The 15,689-nt window shown below is 46.6% G+C and overlaps 4 protein-coding genes and 1 pseudogene across 5 annotated transcripts in view; 3 read left to right on the top strand and 2 right to left on the bottom strand.

Moving 5' to 3' along the window:
• LOC125102055 (histone H2B type 1-M) overlaps positions 1–7,050 on the top strand; it is an 82,862-nt gene extending 75,812 nt beyond the window's left edge. The window contains exon 3 of the mRNA XM_047732751.1: positions 6,313–7,050. The gene's annotated coding sequence lies outside the window, so the exon portion shown is untranslated. The remainder of the gene's footprint in view (positions 1–6,312) is intronic.
• LOC125102598 (uncharacterized) lies at positions 829–12,350 on the bottom strand (annotated as a pseudogene).
• LOC125102059 (histone H2B type 1-C/E/F/G/I-like) lies at positions 3,078–14,485 on the top strand. Its single transcript, XM_047732760.1, has 3 exons — positions 3,078–3,489; positions 4,695–4,700; positions 14,468–14,485. The coding sequence occupies exon 1, from the start codon at positions 3,100–3,102 to the stop codon at positions 3,478–3,480; it is 381 nt and encodes a 126-aa protein (XP_047588716.1). The 5' UTR covers positions 3,078–3,099; the 3' UTR covers positions 3,481–3,489; positions 4,695–4,700; positions 14,468–14,485.
• Positions 13,142–13,701, bottom strand: LOC125102048 (histone H2A type 1-E). The gene has a single exon (XM_047732738.1). It carries the CDS (start codon positions 13,672–13,674, stop codon positions 13,282–13,284), a length of 393 nt encoding a protein of 130 aa, XP_047588694.1. The 5' UTR covers positions 13,675–13,701; the 3' UTR covers positions 13,142–13,281.
• Positions 14,060–15,689, top strand: part of LOC125102061 (histone H2B type 1-C/E/F/G/I) — a 71,829-nt gene continuing 70,199 nt past the window's right edge. For both annotated transcript variants that reach the window (XM_047732763.1, XM_047732764.1), the window contains exon 1: positions 14,060–14,456. In XM_047732763.1, the coding sequence (XP_047588719.1) occupies positions 14,072–14,452 (381 nt within the window). In that variant the 5' untranslated portion in view covers positions 14,060–14,071 and the 3' untranslated portion in view covers positions 14,453–14,456. The remainder of the gene's footprint in view (positions 14,457–15,689) is intronic.

Here is a 15,689-nt window from a genome sequence, read left to right as displayed (position 1 = left end):
CCAACCCCCCCTGAATTCTTGCCAGTTTGTTTTGTGTTTCTAGCATTCCACCTTACAATTACATTTTGTTAAATGCAAAAGTAATGCCATGATGACTGGGGGCCCTTATAACCCTCTTAATAGTCACAAAGAAACCACATGATACGTTGCTATTATTTGCAAGTGTGTGTCAAAGTTCCAAATTGTTGCATTGAGAGACATTTTCAGTTGTTTCCAAAATCTGACTTCTGGGTTCTGTAGCGGGGTGATTTATCTCACCAAGAACCTCCAATATTTGTTGAATAAACTGCTAATATCCTCGTTCTGTGGTTCCTGTCATGGGACTTGGGTTTTCACTGATGTGGAGAGCTGTTCAACTAGTTCCCTTGAAGCCTCAGGTGTTTAGTAATCCCCACAACGAGGGATAACCCTGGGATGAGGCTAGGAGTTCCCACGACTAATGTCTGTGAAATCTGAATGATGTACAGATCCTCCATGGTGCTAGGGTTTTTATAGGATTCTGAATTTGCTGGGAGGAAACAGTAGAGCTGTTGCCTCCTTGGTTCTTTGAGGAGTAACACGGGTTAGGCACCACTACCTTTGCAAGGGCTGGGTTCTGCACTAATGACTAACTCCATGTTTCTCACACAATGGAAGGTGCAGACACATTCTGCACAACCTTAAGGTTTCAGTTATGAGCCGCAACAAGTTCTGAATTCCCTGGTGTGAAGATACTCAGCTACTACTCCAGCCCCGACGTTTGGTAGTGGTGCCCTGCCCCTACAGCTGCTGCCCACCCTGCCCACCTGCGCTGCTGCTGCCGACTCTGAAAACTCTGCAGAACCCATGCTTGAGGTACCATTTCCAGGACAAAAGAGTTTGACCATTACTACAGGATGTACTGCTCAGTCAAGAATTGACTGCCACCAAATGCTCTCGGGGACCACTCCTCATGGGTTCCTGAACACAGGTGTGCACATGCCCGCGGAGATACGTTGGCAACGTTGTAAACCCCTAGGATGCTTTCCAGGTTCCCTCGAGGATCCATTCTTTCTCCTATGAGAATGAAGTGTGGAAATCCATGCCTGGATTCCTGGCAAGTTGCCGTCATGATTACATTTTACGCATTCCTGTGCCTGTCTGAATGTATCAACTGCTCACCTTGCAGACTGGCCCTGATGACCTATAGCACAGGCTGAGACAGCATGTTCCGTAGATTTCCTAAACCTGGAGCTATTGTTTTCTGGGATGGATACATTTCATGACTAACCTGAAAGCACTCAAATCCAGGGATTTAGGAACCTCTTTTAAATACTCAGCCATGTGAACGGCTCCAAGGAAAAAGCCAATACTTGTTAAAACACACTTTGCTGGGAACGCAGCGCAATTGGCCTCCGAGGAAACACAGGTGGGTCAAACGAAGGACCGCGACGTTTGGTGAGGGTTGGGGCGAAGCCTGGAGCAGGGCCATGGACAGCCAGCGAGAACGCGCAGGCACACCTATGCCACCCGAGCAGCACTGGCCACCACCCCTAGCAGCCCTACCACACTTAGCCGGGGGACGGGGGGGCCGGTAGAGGAAGGGGGTGCGGGGAGGGGCGGAAGGCCCACTCGTTGCCGCACAGCTCTTCAAGCCGAAATTTTAGGTGGCTCTGAAAAGAGCCTTTGGGTTTAAAGTTGGCATAAAGCCAGTAATTCAAATTTAGGCCCTCTCGCCGCGGATGCGGCGCGCCAGCTGGATGTCCTTGGGCATGATGGTGACGCGCTTGGCGTGGATGGCGCAGAGGTTGGTGTCCCTCGAAGAGCCCCACCAGGTAGGCCTCGCACGCCTCCTGCAGCGCCATGACGGCCGAGCTCTGGAAGCGCAGGTCGGTCTTGAAGTCCTGCGCGATCTCGCGCACCAGCCGCTGGAACGGCAGCTTGCGGATCAGCAGCTCGGTGGACTTCTGGTAGCGCCGGATCTCGCGCAGGGCCCACCGTGCCGGGCCGGTAAGCGGTGCGGCTTCTTCACGCCGCCCGTGGCCGGCGCGCTCTTGCGGGCCGCCTTGGTGGCCAGCTGCTTGCGCGGGGCCTTGCCGCCGGTCGACTTGCGCGCCGTCTGCTTCGTGCGAGCCATAGCGAAAGAATGCAAACACGATTTACAACTGAAAGGCCCTTCGCCCAGGCTCCTATTTATAAAGGCAACGTCCTCCTGATTGGTCCGAATCTTCAAATTCCGCGCGGTGAATTAAGTACCTGGTGAGTCTTGTGATTGGCTACCAAAACTCACTTAAGAAAGTCCTTCTGCTGTAATGTGCTTTTTATCTTCTCACTTAGAGTTCTCCGTCCCTTATCCAGCCTGTAGTTTGTTTTAGACTGCCTTAATAGGTTTTGTTTTAATCCCCTTGTTCGGTATTAAATTTAGGAAGACACAAAAATGAAAATTCATAGTTTTTGAGCTATGGTTTCAGAAGCTCTGCTGTTGGTCCTGATTGACCCAGTCCAGTTTCGTCCTTTATCATTTCTCAAAGCTTCTGACCTTGAAGAAACGTTGTATTTTTTGCAGTGGAAACAGCCTATCCCATAATTCCGAAAGCCACTCCAGACACCACTTCCAGACACTGGTTCTAGGGGGGAAAATCGCACCGCTGTTGAAATGTGACGATCCTCGGACCCTTAAACCTTAAATTTTGCCGACTTTGATCAAACTGGGAATGCCATGGCATAACTTTGAAAATATTCAGCTAATTTTTGTGTTCTCTTTCCTGCATTGAGTATCCGGGTAACTGCAATTTGGCGGGAAAAGAGGGTCATAAATTTATATCAGGCTTTTGTCTCTTTATACGGGGATTTGGCAAGACACAAGATTCATAAATAGTTAATACTGACGAGACATTAAACTCCGGCTGTTTTGAAAACACTTTTTTCTAATGGAGAAAATAGTCTAAAGTTGTTGCTACATAAACAGCCAATCAGAAAGGAGATAGGAAGTCTTATTTGCGTAAAGTATTTCTACTGGCTGATTTGCTCCAATCAGGCATTAAGGCAGATTAAGCCGCTATTTGCATACAAGCCATATAAAAGTAGGCCAACCCGGCGCCCAGCTTTCACTCTAGTAGGTTTGGGTGTCAGATACCCATCATGCCTGAACCCGCCAAGTCGGCTCCGGCTCCGAAGAAGGGCTCCAAGAAGGCGGTGACCAAGGCGCAGAAGAAGGACGGCAAGAAGCGCAAACGCAGCCGCAAGGAGAGCTACTCGGTGTACGTGTACAAGGTGCTGAAGCAGGTGCACCCCGACACGGGCATCTCGTCCAAGGCCATGGGCATCATGAACTCGTTTCGTCAACGACATCTCGAGCGCATCGCGGGCGAGGCGTCCCGCCTGGCGCACTACAACAAGCGCTCGACCATCACGTCCAGGGAGATCCAGACGGCCGTGCGCCTGCTGCTGCCCGGGGAGCTGGCCAAGCACGCCGTGTCCGAGGGCACCAAGGCCGTCACCAAGTACACCAGCTCCAAGTGAACTTCCCAAGTAAGCTTCTTGATACATAACCGACCCCAAAGGCTCTTTTCAGAGCCACTCATTCTCTCAACTTAAGAGCTTTAGTACTGAACTCTTAGTACTAGGGAGAAGCTGTGACCCAAGTTAAATTTGTATCTCCTACATTCATATAATTGCTTTCTCAGTAGCTTGTCTTACAGGGGCAAAGATGGCTTTAGAAAAACGCAGAACAAACAAACAAAAAAATTGCCTTAAAGATAAGGTAGTTGTGGGGATGCCTGGGTGGCTCAGTTGGTTAAGCAGCTGCCTTCAGCTCAGGTCATGATCCCAGCATCCTGGGATCGAGTCCCACATCGGGCTCCTTGCTCAGCAGGGAGCCTGCTTCTCCCTCTGCCTCTGCCTACCACTCTGTCCGCCTGTGCTCACGCTCTCTCTCTCTAACAAATAAATAAATAAAATCTTTAAAAAAAAAAAAAAGATAAGGTAGTTGTAGTTGCTGAACTTTGATTTAGAATTTCAGAAATTCTTCAGGACTTGCAGCTGCGAAAGTTTGAGTTGTCCCTACAAGTTGAATATATATCGGGCTTTCTTTAGACAAGCTTGTCTAGAGAGCATACTGTGCTGGGTGGGTCTGTGCGAGACCTATTTAGTGGAAAACAGGAAAATGTATATCTGGAAGTGTGAGAAACTAACTTTCTAGTAAATGGAAGTGGTTGAGGGGGAAACTTTACTGAAAAGAAAATGTTTTTTGAAGAACTCACTCAAGACTAGCTATTATTTTGCAAGTAATAAAGGCATTCAGGCTTCTTTGAAAAAGGTTAAACAGGACTTACAGGGAGGAGAAGGGGAAGAAGCAGCAGCAAACAGCCTGGGAACAGTGCCTCTCTTATTGGGGGAAATATCTGTCTGTCAACACAGAAGCCAGGCGTGGGTAGTCACCCCTTAAGAGGCTTGATAGGAACCATTAGCAGAATATAATGTCAGCTATAGATTTATAAAATACCTTGAAATTAATCTCAACCATGATACTTCAGTTACTGTCCTCACTTTTGACAAGTCCACCCTTCTAGACATTTCCCTGTTGGGTCATGGAGTTTGGGGCAGGGAGGGCGGTGGTTAGTACAGAGTATTCTAGAACCATAGATCAAATTCCTCCCCAAATGATGTGTCAAGTGGAAGGACGAGGACTCTGAATTGATTCCCTCATGTATTGGGGCATATTAAGTTTCAGAAAGTGACAGGTACTTGGGAAAGATCAGTGAGCAGGATAGCAACAATCGTTGACCTCACAGGGCTCCCCGTCTAGAATGGACATTTTAGCAACCGCACAGACTAACAGAAGGGGCAAGCCTCTGTTTGAAGATCACTTTAGCATTGCCAAAGCTGAATGGATTTATTTTTCAAAAGCAATTCTGGAAGGAAGGTGGAGTAAGAGACAATGATAAGGAAAAACGAGACAGCAAGAGAGAGGAGAATCGATGTGCAGAAAAAGACACCCAGAGTTTGTATTTATGGACTATAGTTAACCGCAGGAGCTATACAGTTACACTTTCATCTAGCCGTGTCTCATCTTTGGTTCATGAGGATTTTGAGAAGTCCTAGTGGTATGCCTTACTAAAATACAGGATCTGATCTTACTGAAATGCAGAAAGGAATGCTAGCTTAGCAAATCTGGTCCATTGGTCCTTTTAAGGATTGTATTTTATGTACCCCTATGAGTTAGTAGTAGATACTCTTGAAAGTTACTGTTTAAACTAGATAAAAGTCTGTTTCTCACATACAGTTACATAGCTCAGGCCTGGAATGGGGCCCCGCTCTCCTGAGGGAACTCCTCTCCCTGTGTGTAATGTGTGTTTGCTCTATTATTTGAGAATAGTCTCAATACATTCTGCTATTAAATTCTGCTACTGAGGACCAAGACAAGACCAAAAATTGGATGGATGAAACTCATAAGAAATGTTAAGTAGGTGATTCCTAAGTAAAACACTTCTAAGAAGTATTAAATAGGTAAGCGAGGAATTTTATGAGGTGTAGACAATAATTCAAAAGCTGTATTTACCAAAAATCATAAATTAGTAGCCCATAAGTCGTGACACGTGGAAAAAGATAGCAGATCTCATGCGCTACACGTAGATAGGAATAGAGGAAAGGACCGAGAAATGCCAAGGATTGTGAGACACCAAAGAGTGATGAGACGGTCAGGATTTATATAGTCTTAAATTGTCCACCCATGTTCCACCCACCCACCCACATTAGCCGCCTTTGTCCTCTGCAGACAACAACCACATAAAATGTATGGCTGCTTGGGATGTCCCTGTCAGCCTACACGGGAGGCCATGTGCCTCAAAAATGGCGTGCCTCATAGTGTGTTTGACGACACTACAAACTAATCTAACACATAAGTAATTTCCTACCTGTAGGCTAAGATGTGCACTCCAGCTCCAACTATCTTGTTCACATCCATCCTGAAGGAAGGAGAAAAGGGTAAGGAGACAGCCCCGCCATTTACTGAAATCCTGAGAATGGTGGAACACTGCCTCTGGCCGTGTTGGCCACAAATAGTCGATGGCCACACCAGCCACAAAACTTGGGGAGTTCGATTAGTATCTAAGAAAGGAAAATCCATTTCAGGAGACAACTACTTATCTGAAAATAAGTAGGTAATTCCTGCTTAACTTAGTAATTATAAATTATAAATATTATTAATAAGAGGTAAACTGATGAGTTCTTACAGGAGGACACTGGAGCTTCCTGGTGCAACACAAATGAATTCTAAATATTGGCAGTACTTGCTTCAGTTAAGAAGAAAATAAAACGATACAACTCTAGTGAGAATCACATTTTCTGTTTCAGATGCAGAGTGCTCAATGCTATTGGGAATCCCAGTTGAGCTAGAGGCAATCAATCAGTGCAAGTCTTGGAAGATCAAGAAAACACATTGGAAAGTGGAGGAAGGCCTCCATGGTCAGATTCATGAAAAAGATCAGGCTGAGTTTGGAGTCCAGTGGCAGCCCACTGGTTTTAATGTGCATTCCAATCCAACCATCTGGTATACAAGTTCAAGTCCTCCCTGCCTCAGTCCTGGCTTTTATGCTCTTTTATCTTAGTGGATTTTCTCAACTCCTTCAACTCATTTTGTCAACTCATTGTTTATGTGTCAAACCTCCTGTAAGAGTCAGTGTTGTCTTTATGCTAAAAGCTCTGCTCTCGCATTTCGAGAAACCCTGACATGTTCCTCAGAGCCTTCCATATCTGAAATGCCTACCTCACTCAACTGGACGTATATCATTCAATTAAAACACAAGGGTGAACCAGCCATGGTCTTTGTTATCTAGCACATGAAATTTTATCTTGTAGAAGACATGATAAGGTACACAACTACAAAACAGCAATAAGACATGCTTAAAATTGGAGGGATTTGAGGCCCACTACTTGGCTGAAATTTGTATCATTGTTTACCAGCTGCGTGATCTTAGGAATTGTGAAGAACCACTTTGTTTCCGTACTCTTTCTTCTGAAAAATGATGACAGTGATTATTTGGAACCTCAGATCTCTTACTTTTTATTTTAAATAAATTATCACACAGTTAATACTCTTTTCCTTAATAACTGTTGTCTTTCAAACCATAAGAGACTCTTAATCTCACAAAACAAACTGAGGGTTGCTGGGGGGAGGCGGGTAGGGAGAGGGTGGTGGTGATGAAGTTCTTGAACCTAGGTGAGGTTCAGTGGGGTGAGGGTCAGAGCCGATGGCTAAGAAAGAATTCTTAAGACGTCTTTGGTGCAAAAAGGTGGTTTATTAGAGCACGGGGACAGGACCCATGGGCAGACGGAGATGCTGCGCCATTATCCTGAGGAGTGGCTGATTATATACACAGGAGTTGGGTAGGTGAGGACAAAGGGGGTGATGTTAGTCTCTAAGGAATTTTGGAAGCAAGGTCTCCAGGACCTTGAGGGGCTAGCTATTGTTGGGAGAAAGGTTATTCATTACTAGTAGTAAAAATCTTCTTGTGAGACCCTTTAGATGTATATCAGTGGGCCATATGCTTGGGAATGATTCTCGACACTATCTTGGAGATCTAAAGTTTCACATTTCTCCTATCAAGTGTCCTTGTTAGTGAGATTTGGGTTTAGAAGAAATTTACTTTATTTAGGGCTTGAGGAACTGAGTTATTTGCCTCTGGAAATTGTGCTATTGTTAGCTTCTTTGTTGTAAATCTCTAGGACATTGGTAAACCAAGGGAGACTCCTGTCTTGCAGGACTGTGATCTCTGCAAGTTAACTATTTGTTTTACTTTTAGGGCAGCCAGAGGTGCCTGAGGAATGTCACACATATTACGAGGAGAGCGGGTGGAGAGGGGGTGCAGGGTGCCAGCTTTTGCTGTGTCCTCAGCCAGCCTCCTGCTCCCTCATCCGTGGGGTTATGGATTTGGGAAGGGTGTGTGCTATGGTGAGTGCTGTGAAGTGTGTAAACCTGGCGCTTCACAGACCTGTACCCCTGGGGCTAATAATACATTCTATGTTAATTTAAAAATTAAAAAAAATAAATAACTGTTGTCTTTGAATCAGGCTGGCAGTCCTCCAGGAGATTAACACTCCCTTATTCCTGCCCTTGCCTCTTGGATCAGCATCCAAATTCGGTGTGCTCAGGAACCTGGACTCATACTTTTTAAAAACATTAAAAACATGTCAATCAATACTGAATTTACCTAGCAACTCCAGCTTGAGAAAACAGAAGACGACCCCGGTTCTATCTAGTTGTCTATCAGACCGCTTAGTATGCTCCCAACTTAGGATCTGTTTAGTCATCACTGTAACTTCTCCATGGAAGGATCCTCTCACAGGTGTGTGCAGACCTGTCTCCCTCCCAGGCATTCTGCCCCTGCTCCGGGGCATCTGAGTGGCCAAGTCTTCCCCACCCACCTTATTTAAAACTACAAGCCTCCACTACCCATCGCTCCCACTCCCACCCCACTCCGCAGTCCTTAATCTTCTTGGCCTGTTTTCTTAATCTCTTTAATCTCTTTCCTACCAAAATACTGTATTTGTTGATTTTTGTTTATTTCCGGTCTCCCACAGCAAGAACATCTGTGAGCTCCACACAGGGAACTTTCCCCATGTTCCTCACTGCTCTGTTTCCGGGCCCTAGAACAATGTGGGACACATAGTAAGCACTCAAAAAGTTTTGGATGGATGGATGGATGGAGTAAAATTAAACCATGCAGGCAAAACAAAATGGTCCTCCATTCTCTAGCAGCAGAGATAATAATTCCATGACTGAATTATTCAAATGACCCCTGTGTGAAGGAGTTCCCCTCACTATGCTTCTTCGACACTGTATTTGGGCTACTAATGGCCCCTAACCCACAGAGTTATTGGGTGGATTAAATAAAATGATCGATGTAGGCACCAAAGTACACTTTTGAACTAATGAAGTCATAGCTCTTTTACCTACACAATTTCCACAGCAGGTTTCATTAACACCCCTCTTGGGCAAATGGTAACAGAAACAGCTGTTACCCAGAGCTTGCAGCTGGCCATCGGAGGGCTTGGATACCTCCAGAAACACCGCTGCTGACGGCCCCAGTGTAGTACAGGTGGGGAGCTCACCCCGGGTTCTGACCCAAGAACCTCTTGCCTAGACCCTGAAGACATTTGCATTTGTAATCCGAATAAATGGAGTCTGTTGCCTGAGGGTAAACATTTTGCCTGTGGCAAGACAAACTAGTGAATTTGAAAGACCAGGATATGAATTGCATTTAACCCCTAACTTTCAGAGATTTTCCCTTTTCTAACTATAAAATGCTCAAGGTCAGCTTCTATTTTCAAGGTCTGGATTGCTCAAAGCAGGAAGAAAACTGGGCCCTAATTTTTGTATTGGAGCCCAGTGGAGACTACCTAAAGCAGAACCTGCTTATATGAGAAACAGACAGAGAAAGTCCTGTGTTCAACTCCTCTCAAGACCTTACATGTCGGAGCTAACGTCTACAAGCCCCTACTTGATCATCTTCTGTTTCTCTGCCTTCATCTCCTCTAACTGTACCCTGCCCATTGCAGGAAGCCTCCTGGAAGTTCAGCAACCCTCCCCCTTTTTTTTTTAAGTTTTTTTTTTTTTTTAAGATTTTATTTATTTATTTGACACAGAGAGAGAGATCACAAGTAGGCAGAGAAGAAAGGGGGGGTGGTGGGGAAGCAGGTTCCCCGCTGAGCAGAGCCTGATGCGGGGCTCGATCCCAGAACCCTGAGATCATGACCTGAGCCGAAGGCAGAGGCATCTTTCAAGTCTCTGAGTTTCCACTGATTCCGGATCTTCTTAGTGTCATCTGCACAGGTGGCCTTATCTAAGTCTCAGCTCCCCATGACACTCCTTACTGTAGCTTTATTTTTCTCCTACTTACCGTTTAACATACTACACGTGGCATCTACCTGATGTATCATCCCTCCTAGACCCACATGTAAATTCCACAAGGGCAAAGGATTCTGTCTGGATGGTTCTGAGTCTATTCCCAAAGCACAGAAAATCATCTGGCACATTGCAAATTCTCAACAAAGATATGTGGAGTAAAAACAATTTTTAAATTCACCCACATTAAGAAATATTTGTTGGGAGAATCATCATAGCATAATGAGGTTTTAAAATGGTGGACACGTTGTAAAGTATTGAGAGCAAAAATGATACCATTTCCCTTATGATGATCAAGGCAGTGGGCGGAAGAGACACGGATAAAACATCTGGCTAGTGTTGGTGATGTGGAAGATGGGTGCAGGGTACATAGAGTTTATGAAGCTAATATTTCTGCTTTCTTATATTATGAAATGTCACATAATAAAAACGTTTTTTTTTAAATGAAAAGATTAGGGGAAAAAAAAGACAAATTGATTAATAAATAATGACCATGGAGAAAAACCAGATGAATAAGCAAACAGGACTTTGTGTCCAATGGGAAGATAGACAGGTCTCCACAGGTTGTCTGCCAGGAAGTCTAGAAGGTTCCTCTTTGTAGCATCCCTTAAAACCTGGCATTGCCAATCGCCCAAAGCAGATCTCATCACAGACTCACATAGAGTCTATACATAGTATATACAGAGCCCCATCCTAAGAAATTGCTATAAAAGCCAGATACTGTTTGATTCATTGCAGAGACTAACAGTCCTCAAGCAAGCCAGAAAATCATCTTTTGGAGAGCATGACATTCTCTCTGAAAGCAAGCTACAAGAAAGCCTCGTTCTGTAGATAAATCCTTGCTAAACCTGGAGTCAAATCCAACAGGAGCTAAGCACGTGATTAGAATTTATGTAGCATCTGTTCTTGACCCTAACGACCTATTGGAAGCACCTGAGTTTTGATTACTTTTGCCTGGGATCACCCCCACAGACTACAATTAAAATGCTACTGATTGGACCTCAAGTAAAGATATTTTTATAAAACATCCAATAGTCTGTAATGTGCACTCAATATTGAAATCACTGATCTCTATTAAATCAAACTATCTTCCCAAGTTCTTCTTAGAGAACTTTTAATTCTTATATAAATAAACCTGCTATTCACAAATGCTCATTCCTGGTGAGAGTTCGCAGTTGCTTTCTTGATGAAGCCAAAAATATTTTTTTAAATGGGCTTCTTAACTAGTGTTAGTGTCAACCACATGAGGTGAATTTGGTACAGTGTAGATCCTGATTAGCCCCGCGGGGAGGGGGGTGGGATGCAGGGGGGTTTCTGATGATCTTCATCTCTAGCAAGCTGATGTCCAAGTCACTGTGGTTAGACACTTGATGGGTCAGAATGTAAAAGTCATCATGACTGTCTTGGGCTCTGCTCCCAGTAAGCTCATTAGAAATTATCTTAATTCTTTAAGTCAACTACCAGTCTGCTTTCTGCCTGTAAAGGGTTATGTTATAGGAAAGCCCAAACTCACTTTTAACTAGAGATGGGAATTGAGCAAATTGGCTTCAGACGTGAAAAGACAACCGAACTTGACCACATACATAGCTGGTTTCTCAACTGTCATAGACCAAAAACTTGTGGGAACTCACCCTTGCAAGGAGCAGTAGCAAACCAACAGCCACCTTCACCCAACTTCAACCTCTTATGGATAAAGAACCTCACCTTCCACCTGTGCCCGGAGCTTAGAACTACTACACTAGCAAATAACCTAAAAGTGGATACTCCCCTTCCCAAGTCAAAGCGACTCTCAAGTCTGTGGGATGCGACTTACATAGCATTTCTTCAGTCAGAAGTTACATTAGGATCTGCCCAGGTCATGCTTTAAGGACCAAGGGATGTAGGAGACCGCTCAGGAGCTTGCAGTTCTGGAACCAAACGCCTCCTACCAACTCTAAATACCGGGAACCAACTCTAAAGATAACCTCAAAAGGCATTTAATACTTCGACCGTTCGCAGTCACTATTACAGCCATCTTAGAGAAGTGGGTGGCTCTTAGAAGAGCCTTTGAGTTAATGGGACCAAAAGTGGGAAAGCTTTACGCCCTCTCGCCGCGAATGCGGCGCGCCAGCTGGATGTCCTTGGGCATGATGGTGACGCGCTTGGCGTGGATGGCGCAGAGGTTGGTGTCCTCGAAGAGCCCCACCAGGTAGGCCTCGCACGCCTCCTGCAGCGCCATGACGGCCGAGCTCTGGAAGCGCAGGTCGGTCTTGAAGTCCTGCGCGATCTCGCGCACCAGCCGCTGGAACGGCAGCTTGCGGATCAGCAGCTCGGTGGACTTCTGGTAGCGCCGGATCTCGCGCAGGGCCACCGTGCCGGGCCGGTAGCGGTGCGGCTTCTTCACGCCGCCCGTGGCCGGCGCGCTCTTGCGGGCCGCCTTGGTGGCCAGCTGCTTGCGCGGGGCCTTGCCGCCGGTCGACTTGCGCGCCGTCTGCTTCGTGCGAGCCATCTTACGCGGAGTTCAGAAGTAAAACTAAACTAAGGAGTAAGCCTGAAGACGTTGCCGTTATATAGACTCAGAAACCTTCCGATTGGTCTTGCATTTTTCAAAAGTCCCGCGCAATAAAACCATTGGCTAAAGAGGGAACGACGTGATTGGTGAATTACTACTAGACTCCGATTGGATGAATTAGTCAACATTCCAATCTCCGTCTTTATTGTAGTCCACGATCCGAGAAGTTAAATATTCTGCTTCGTCTCAAATTCTAAACAAGAAATCACCTGGGGATCGGGGAAGATGCCAATTCTGGGGATCTACGTATTGGGGCATAAGATTCTGAGGGTCGCGCTTCCAGAGCAAACATGGTTTTTTGCTTTCTTAGATGGTTACTTTTACTGAGCCGAACCTTGAGTGGACTGGACTGACCCTTCCTATCTCCACGCTGGGAAACCACACGGAAAACGCCTAGCGGGTCTACCAGTGTGCAACAAATGGTGACCGACTCCCGTACAGGGGCTAATTAAGCTTCATTCAATTCCTCCTTGAAACAGCTTGCGCCGATTTCCGGTCCTACAGCTGCTTTCAATGGCTAAGCCATTCCAGGCTAGCACCCCTTCCACAGCGGTTCACTTAACTAGACACAAGGTTTTGCAAACGTTACTATCACTGTAACTACCCTCCTTTCAGCTATATTAAACCCTTGCTTACATACTAAGGAAGTCCCCTTTCCCTGGGCCACAAAGTAAGGTTATACAGCCAAAACAAGCTGCAGCAAGTAAACTATCGTTGGTCTACCCAGATTGTAACCACTCAAGGCTTACAGAACAGAAAAGCAGGACTTAGATTTGGTTACAAGCATTTTTGTGAAAATATAGACGGCTCTGAAAAGAGCCTTTAGATGAGAAAGGTGTTAACTAGACACACCACTATGCAAGTAGATTCACTTGCCCTTGGCCTTGTGGTGGCTCTCGGTCTTCTTGGGCAGCAGCACGGCCTGGATGTTGGGCAGCACGCCGCCCTGCGCGATGGTGACGCGGCCCAGCAGCTTGTTGAGCTCCTCGTCGTTGCGGATGGCCAGCTGCAGGTGGCGCGGGATGATGCGCGTCTTCTTGTTGTCGCGCGCCGCGTTGCCCGCCAGCTCCAGGATCTCGGCCGTCAGGTACTCGAGCACCGCCGCCAGGTACACCGGCGCGCCGGCCCCGACCCGCTCCGCATAGTTGCCCTTGCGGAGCAGGCGGTGCACGCGGCCCACCGGGAACTGCAGGCCCGCCCGCGACGAGCGCGTCTTGGCTTTGGCGCGAGCCTTGCCGCCCTGCTTCCCGCGTCCAGACATAGTCAGCAAAAAAACAGCGCACCAAAAAGAAAGAACGAGCGGCTCACTGGGCAAAAAGCTAGACTATTATAGTCTGTGGCGGTTTGGTAAAGCAGCCTATGCCGTGGGCTCAACACAACTCCAGCCAATCAAAAGGCCCATCCAAATCAACCATCCTCCTAATTTACATAGGCCGTTTACGGTTGCAAGGTCAATTTACTTAAGTTGGATATGTGGGGGAAGAGCCAATGAGAGTTTAGGATAATCAAGGAGCCTATCAGGATTTAGGATATTTCAGAAACCAATCAGAAAGCTCAATTCTGCAATCCCTAATTTGCATACATACCAAATAAATAGGAGGGCGCTGGGCCGTGGGCGTGCATCTTTCGTTTTGTGGTAGAGGTGGTCTATCAGTACTATGCCTGAACCCGCCAAGTCGGCTCCGGCCCCGAAGAAGGGCTCCAAGAAGGCGGTGACCAAGGCGCAGAAGAAGGACGGCAAGAAGCGCAAACGCAGCCGCAAGGAGAGCTACTCGGTGTACGTGTACAAGGTGCTGAAGCAGGTGCACCCCGACACGGGCATCTCGTCCAAGGCCATGGGCATCATGAACTCGTTCGTCAACGACATCTTCGAGCGCATCGCGGGCGAGGCGTCCCGCCTGGCGCACTACAACAAGCGCTCGACCATCACGTCCAGGGAGATCCAGACGGCCGTGCGCCTGCTGCTGCCCGGGGAGCTGGCCAAGCACGCCGTGTCCGAGGGCACCAAGGCCGTCACCAAGTACACCAGCTCCAAGTAAACTTGTCCCCTTCAGTAGCACCAGCGTCATCAGGCTCTTTTAAGAGCCACCCACGTTGTCACTTAAAGGGCTGTAACTTTACAAGTTTGGTGAAAATAGGAGAACAAACAATACTTATTTTGGCCGCTAATAACTATCTGGGAACACAAGTTTACGGCGTGAGGTAATCACCAAGGAATAAATCTGTAAGTAGCCAAGAGTACCATGCATTCTGCTTCGCTACTTCATAGCTACTAAAAGCAATACACCTATGATGCTCCCACCTCGAGAAAGGGCTTTTCCGTTTTCAGTTTTCGTTCTCCCATTACTCTAGATCGGGAGTAAGTAGCGGGAAAACCGTTCTCCTGGTTTTGAGTCGCGCTAAATCAAAACAAGAGAGTAGGCATTCTTGAGAAAACGAAACTACCCCCCCCCCCCCCCGTTAACTTTCTGTGAGCTTGCGAGTGGCTACAGCGGCATCTGATGGAGCAGGGTACTGTCTGCAACTTGCATTTCTAAACCACAGTGGGTGTCTGCCGGTCTCAAACGCGCGTCCTTCCATTTCCACTAAGTTCTTCACTGCACATTTTAACGTAGCTAAATACTGCTTCTTGGCAAGGTCAGAAATTTTTCCACTAGTTTTCTACCCGGCTGAATACACAGGGGTTTAAGAAACACTCCCTACAACTGGAAAACATGAAGGGGGAGGAAGCAAGTGAAAGTCTCCATCTGTGGTTTGGCGCGCGGGGGTGGGGGGGGGGGGGGTTGCAGGGGAGGCATTAAAAGAGAGGGATCTGCCTCAGTTTCTCAGCCTCTTCACTCCTCAGCCCCATGGAGTCCCAGAGTTCTCCCTAAACCTCTCCGTGTCCCCAATGATCTTGTTCTCAGTCACATCCTCATTCCCTGGGATTTTAAGGGAGAAGAGTTAAAAAGGAATTACCATTCGTGTGCTTGTCCTTTGCCTGATTTCAGCCTGCAGTCGTACAAAATGGAATCTCCCATTTTACAAGGGAATGACCTGAGGAATTAAGGTTAAGTAGCCCCTTACATAAATAAGTAAAAATGGGATCTGAATCCCCATCCAAGGACTGTTGACTTTTTCTCAAACTAGAGACCGGTTGCAATCATAGGAATGGGGTAACAGGCTCAGAGAGAAAACTGACCATTAGAATAAAAGAAAAGTAAAACTGACCAGGAGATAACACTTGTGCTTTGATGCATAGCACAGTTTAAACCACCCAAAATATAAAACAAGATA

The sequence above is a fragment of the Lutra lutra genome, chromosome 6 (genome assembly GCF_902655055.1).
Source record: "Lutra lutra chromosome 6, mLutLut1.2, whole genome shotgun sequence".
Lineage (NCBI taxonomy): Eukaryota > Metazoa > Chordata > Mammalia > Carnivora > Mustelidae > Lutra > Lutra lutra.
This window is presented reverse-complemented; position numbering and strand designations above follow the sequence as displayed.

Bases quoted from the DNA above. Each gene is read 5' to 3' on its own strand.
- LOC125102059 (XM_047732760.1), top strand. From the start codon at position 3,100: ATGCCTGAACCCGCCAAGTCGGCTCCGGCTCCGAAGAAGGGCTCCAAG.
- LOC125102048 (XM_047732738.1), bottom strand. From the start codon at position 13,674: ATGTCTGGACGCGGGAAGCAGGGCGGCAAGGCTCGCGCCAAAGCCAAG.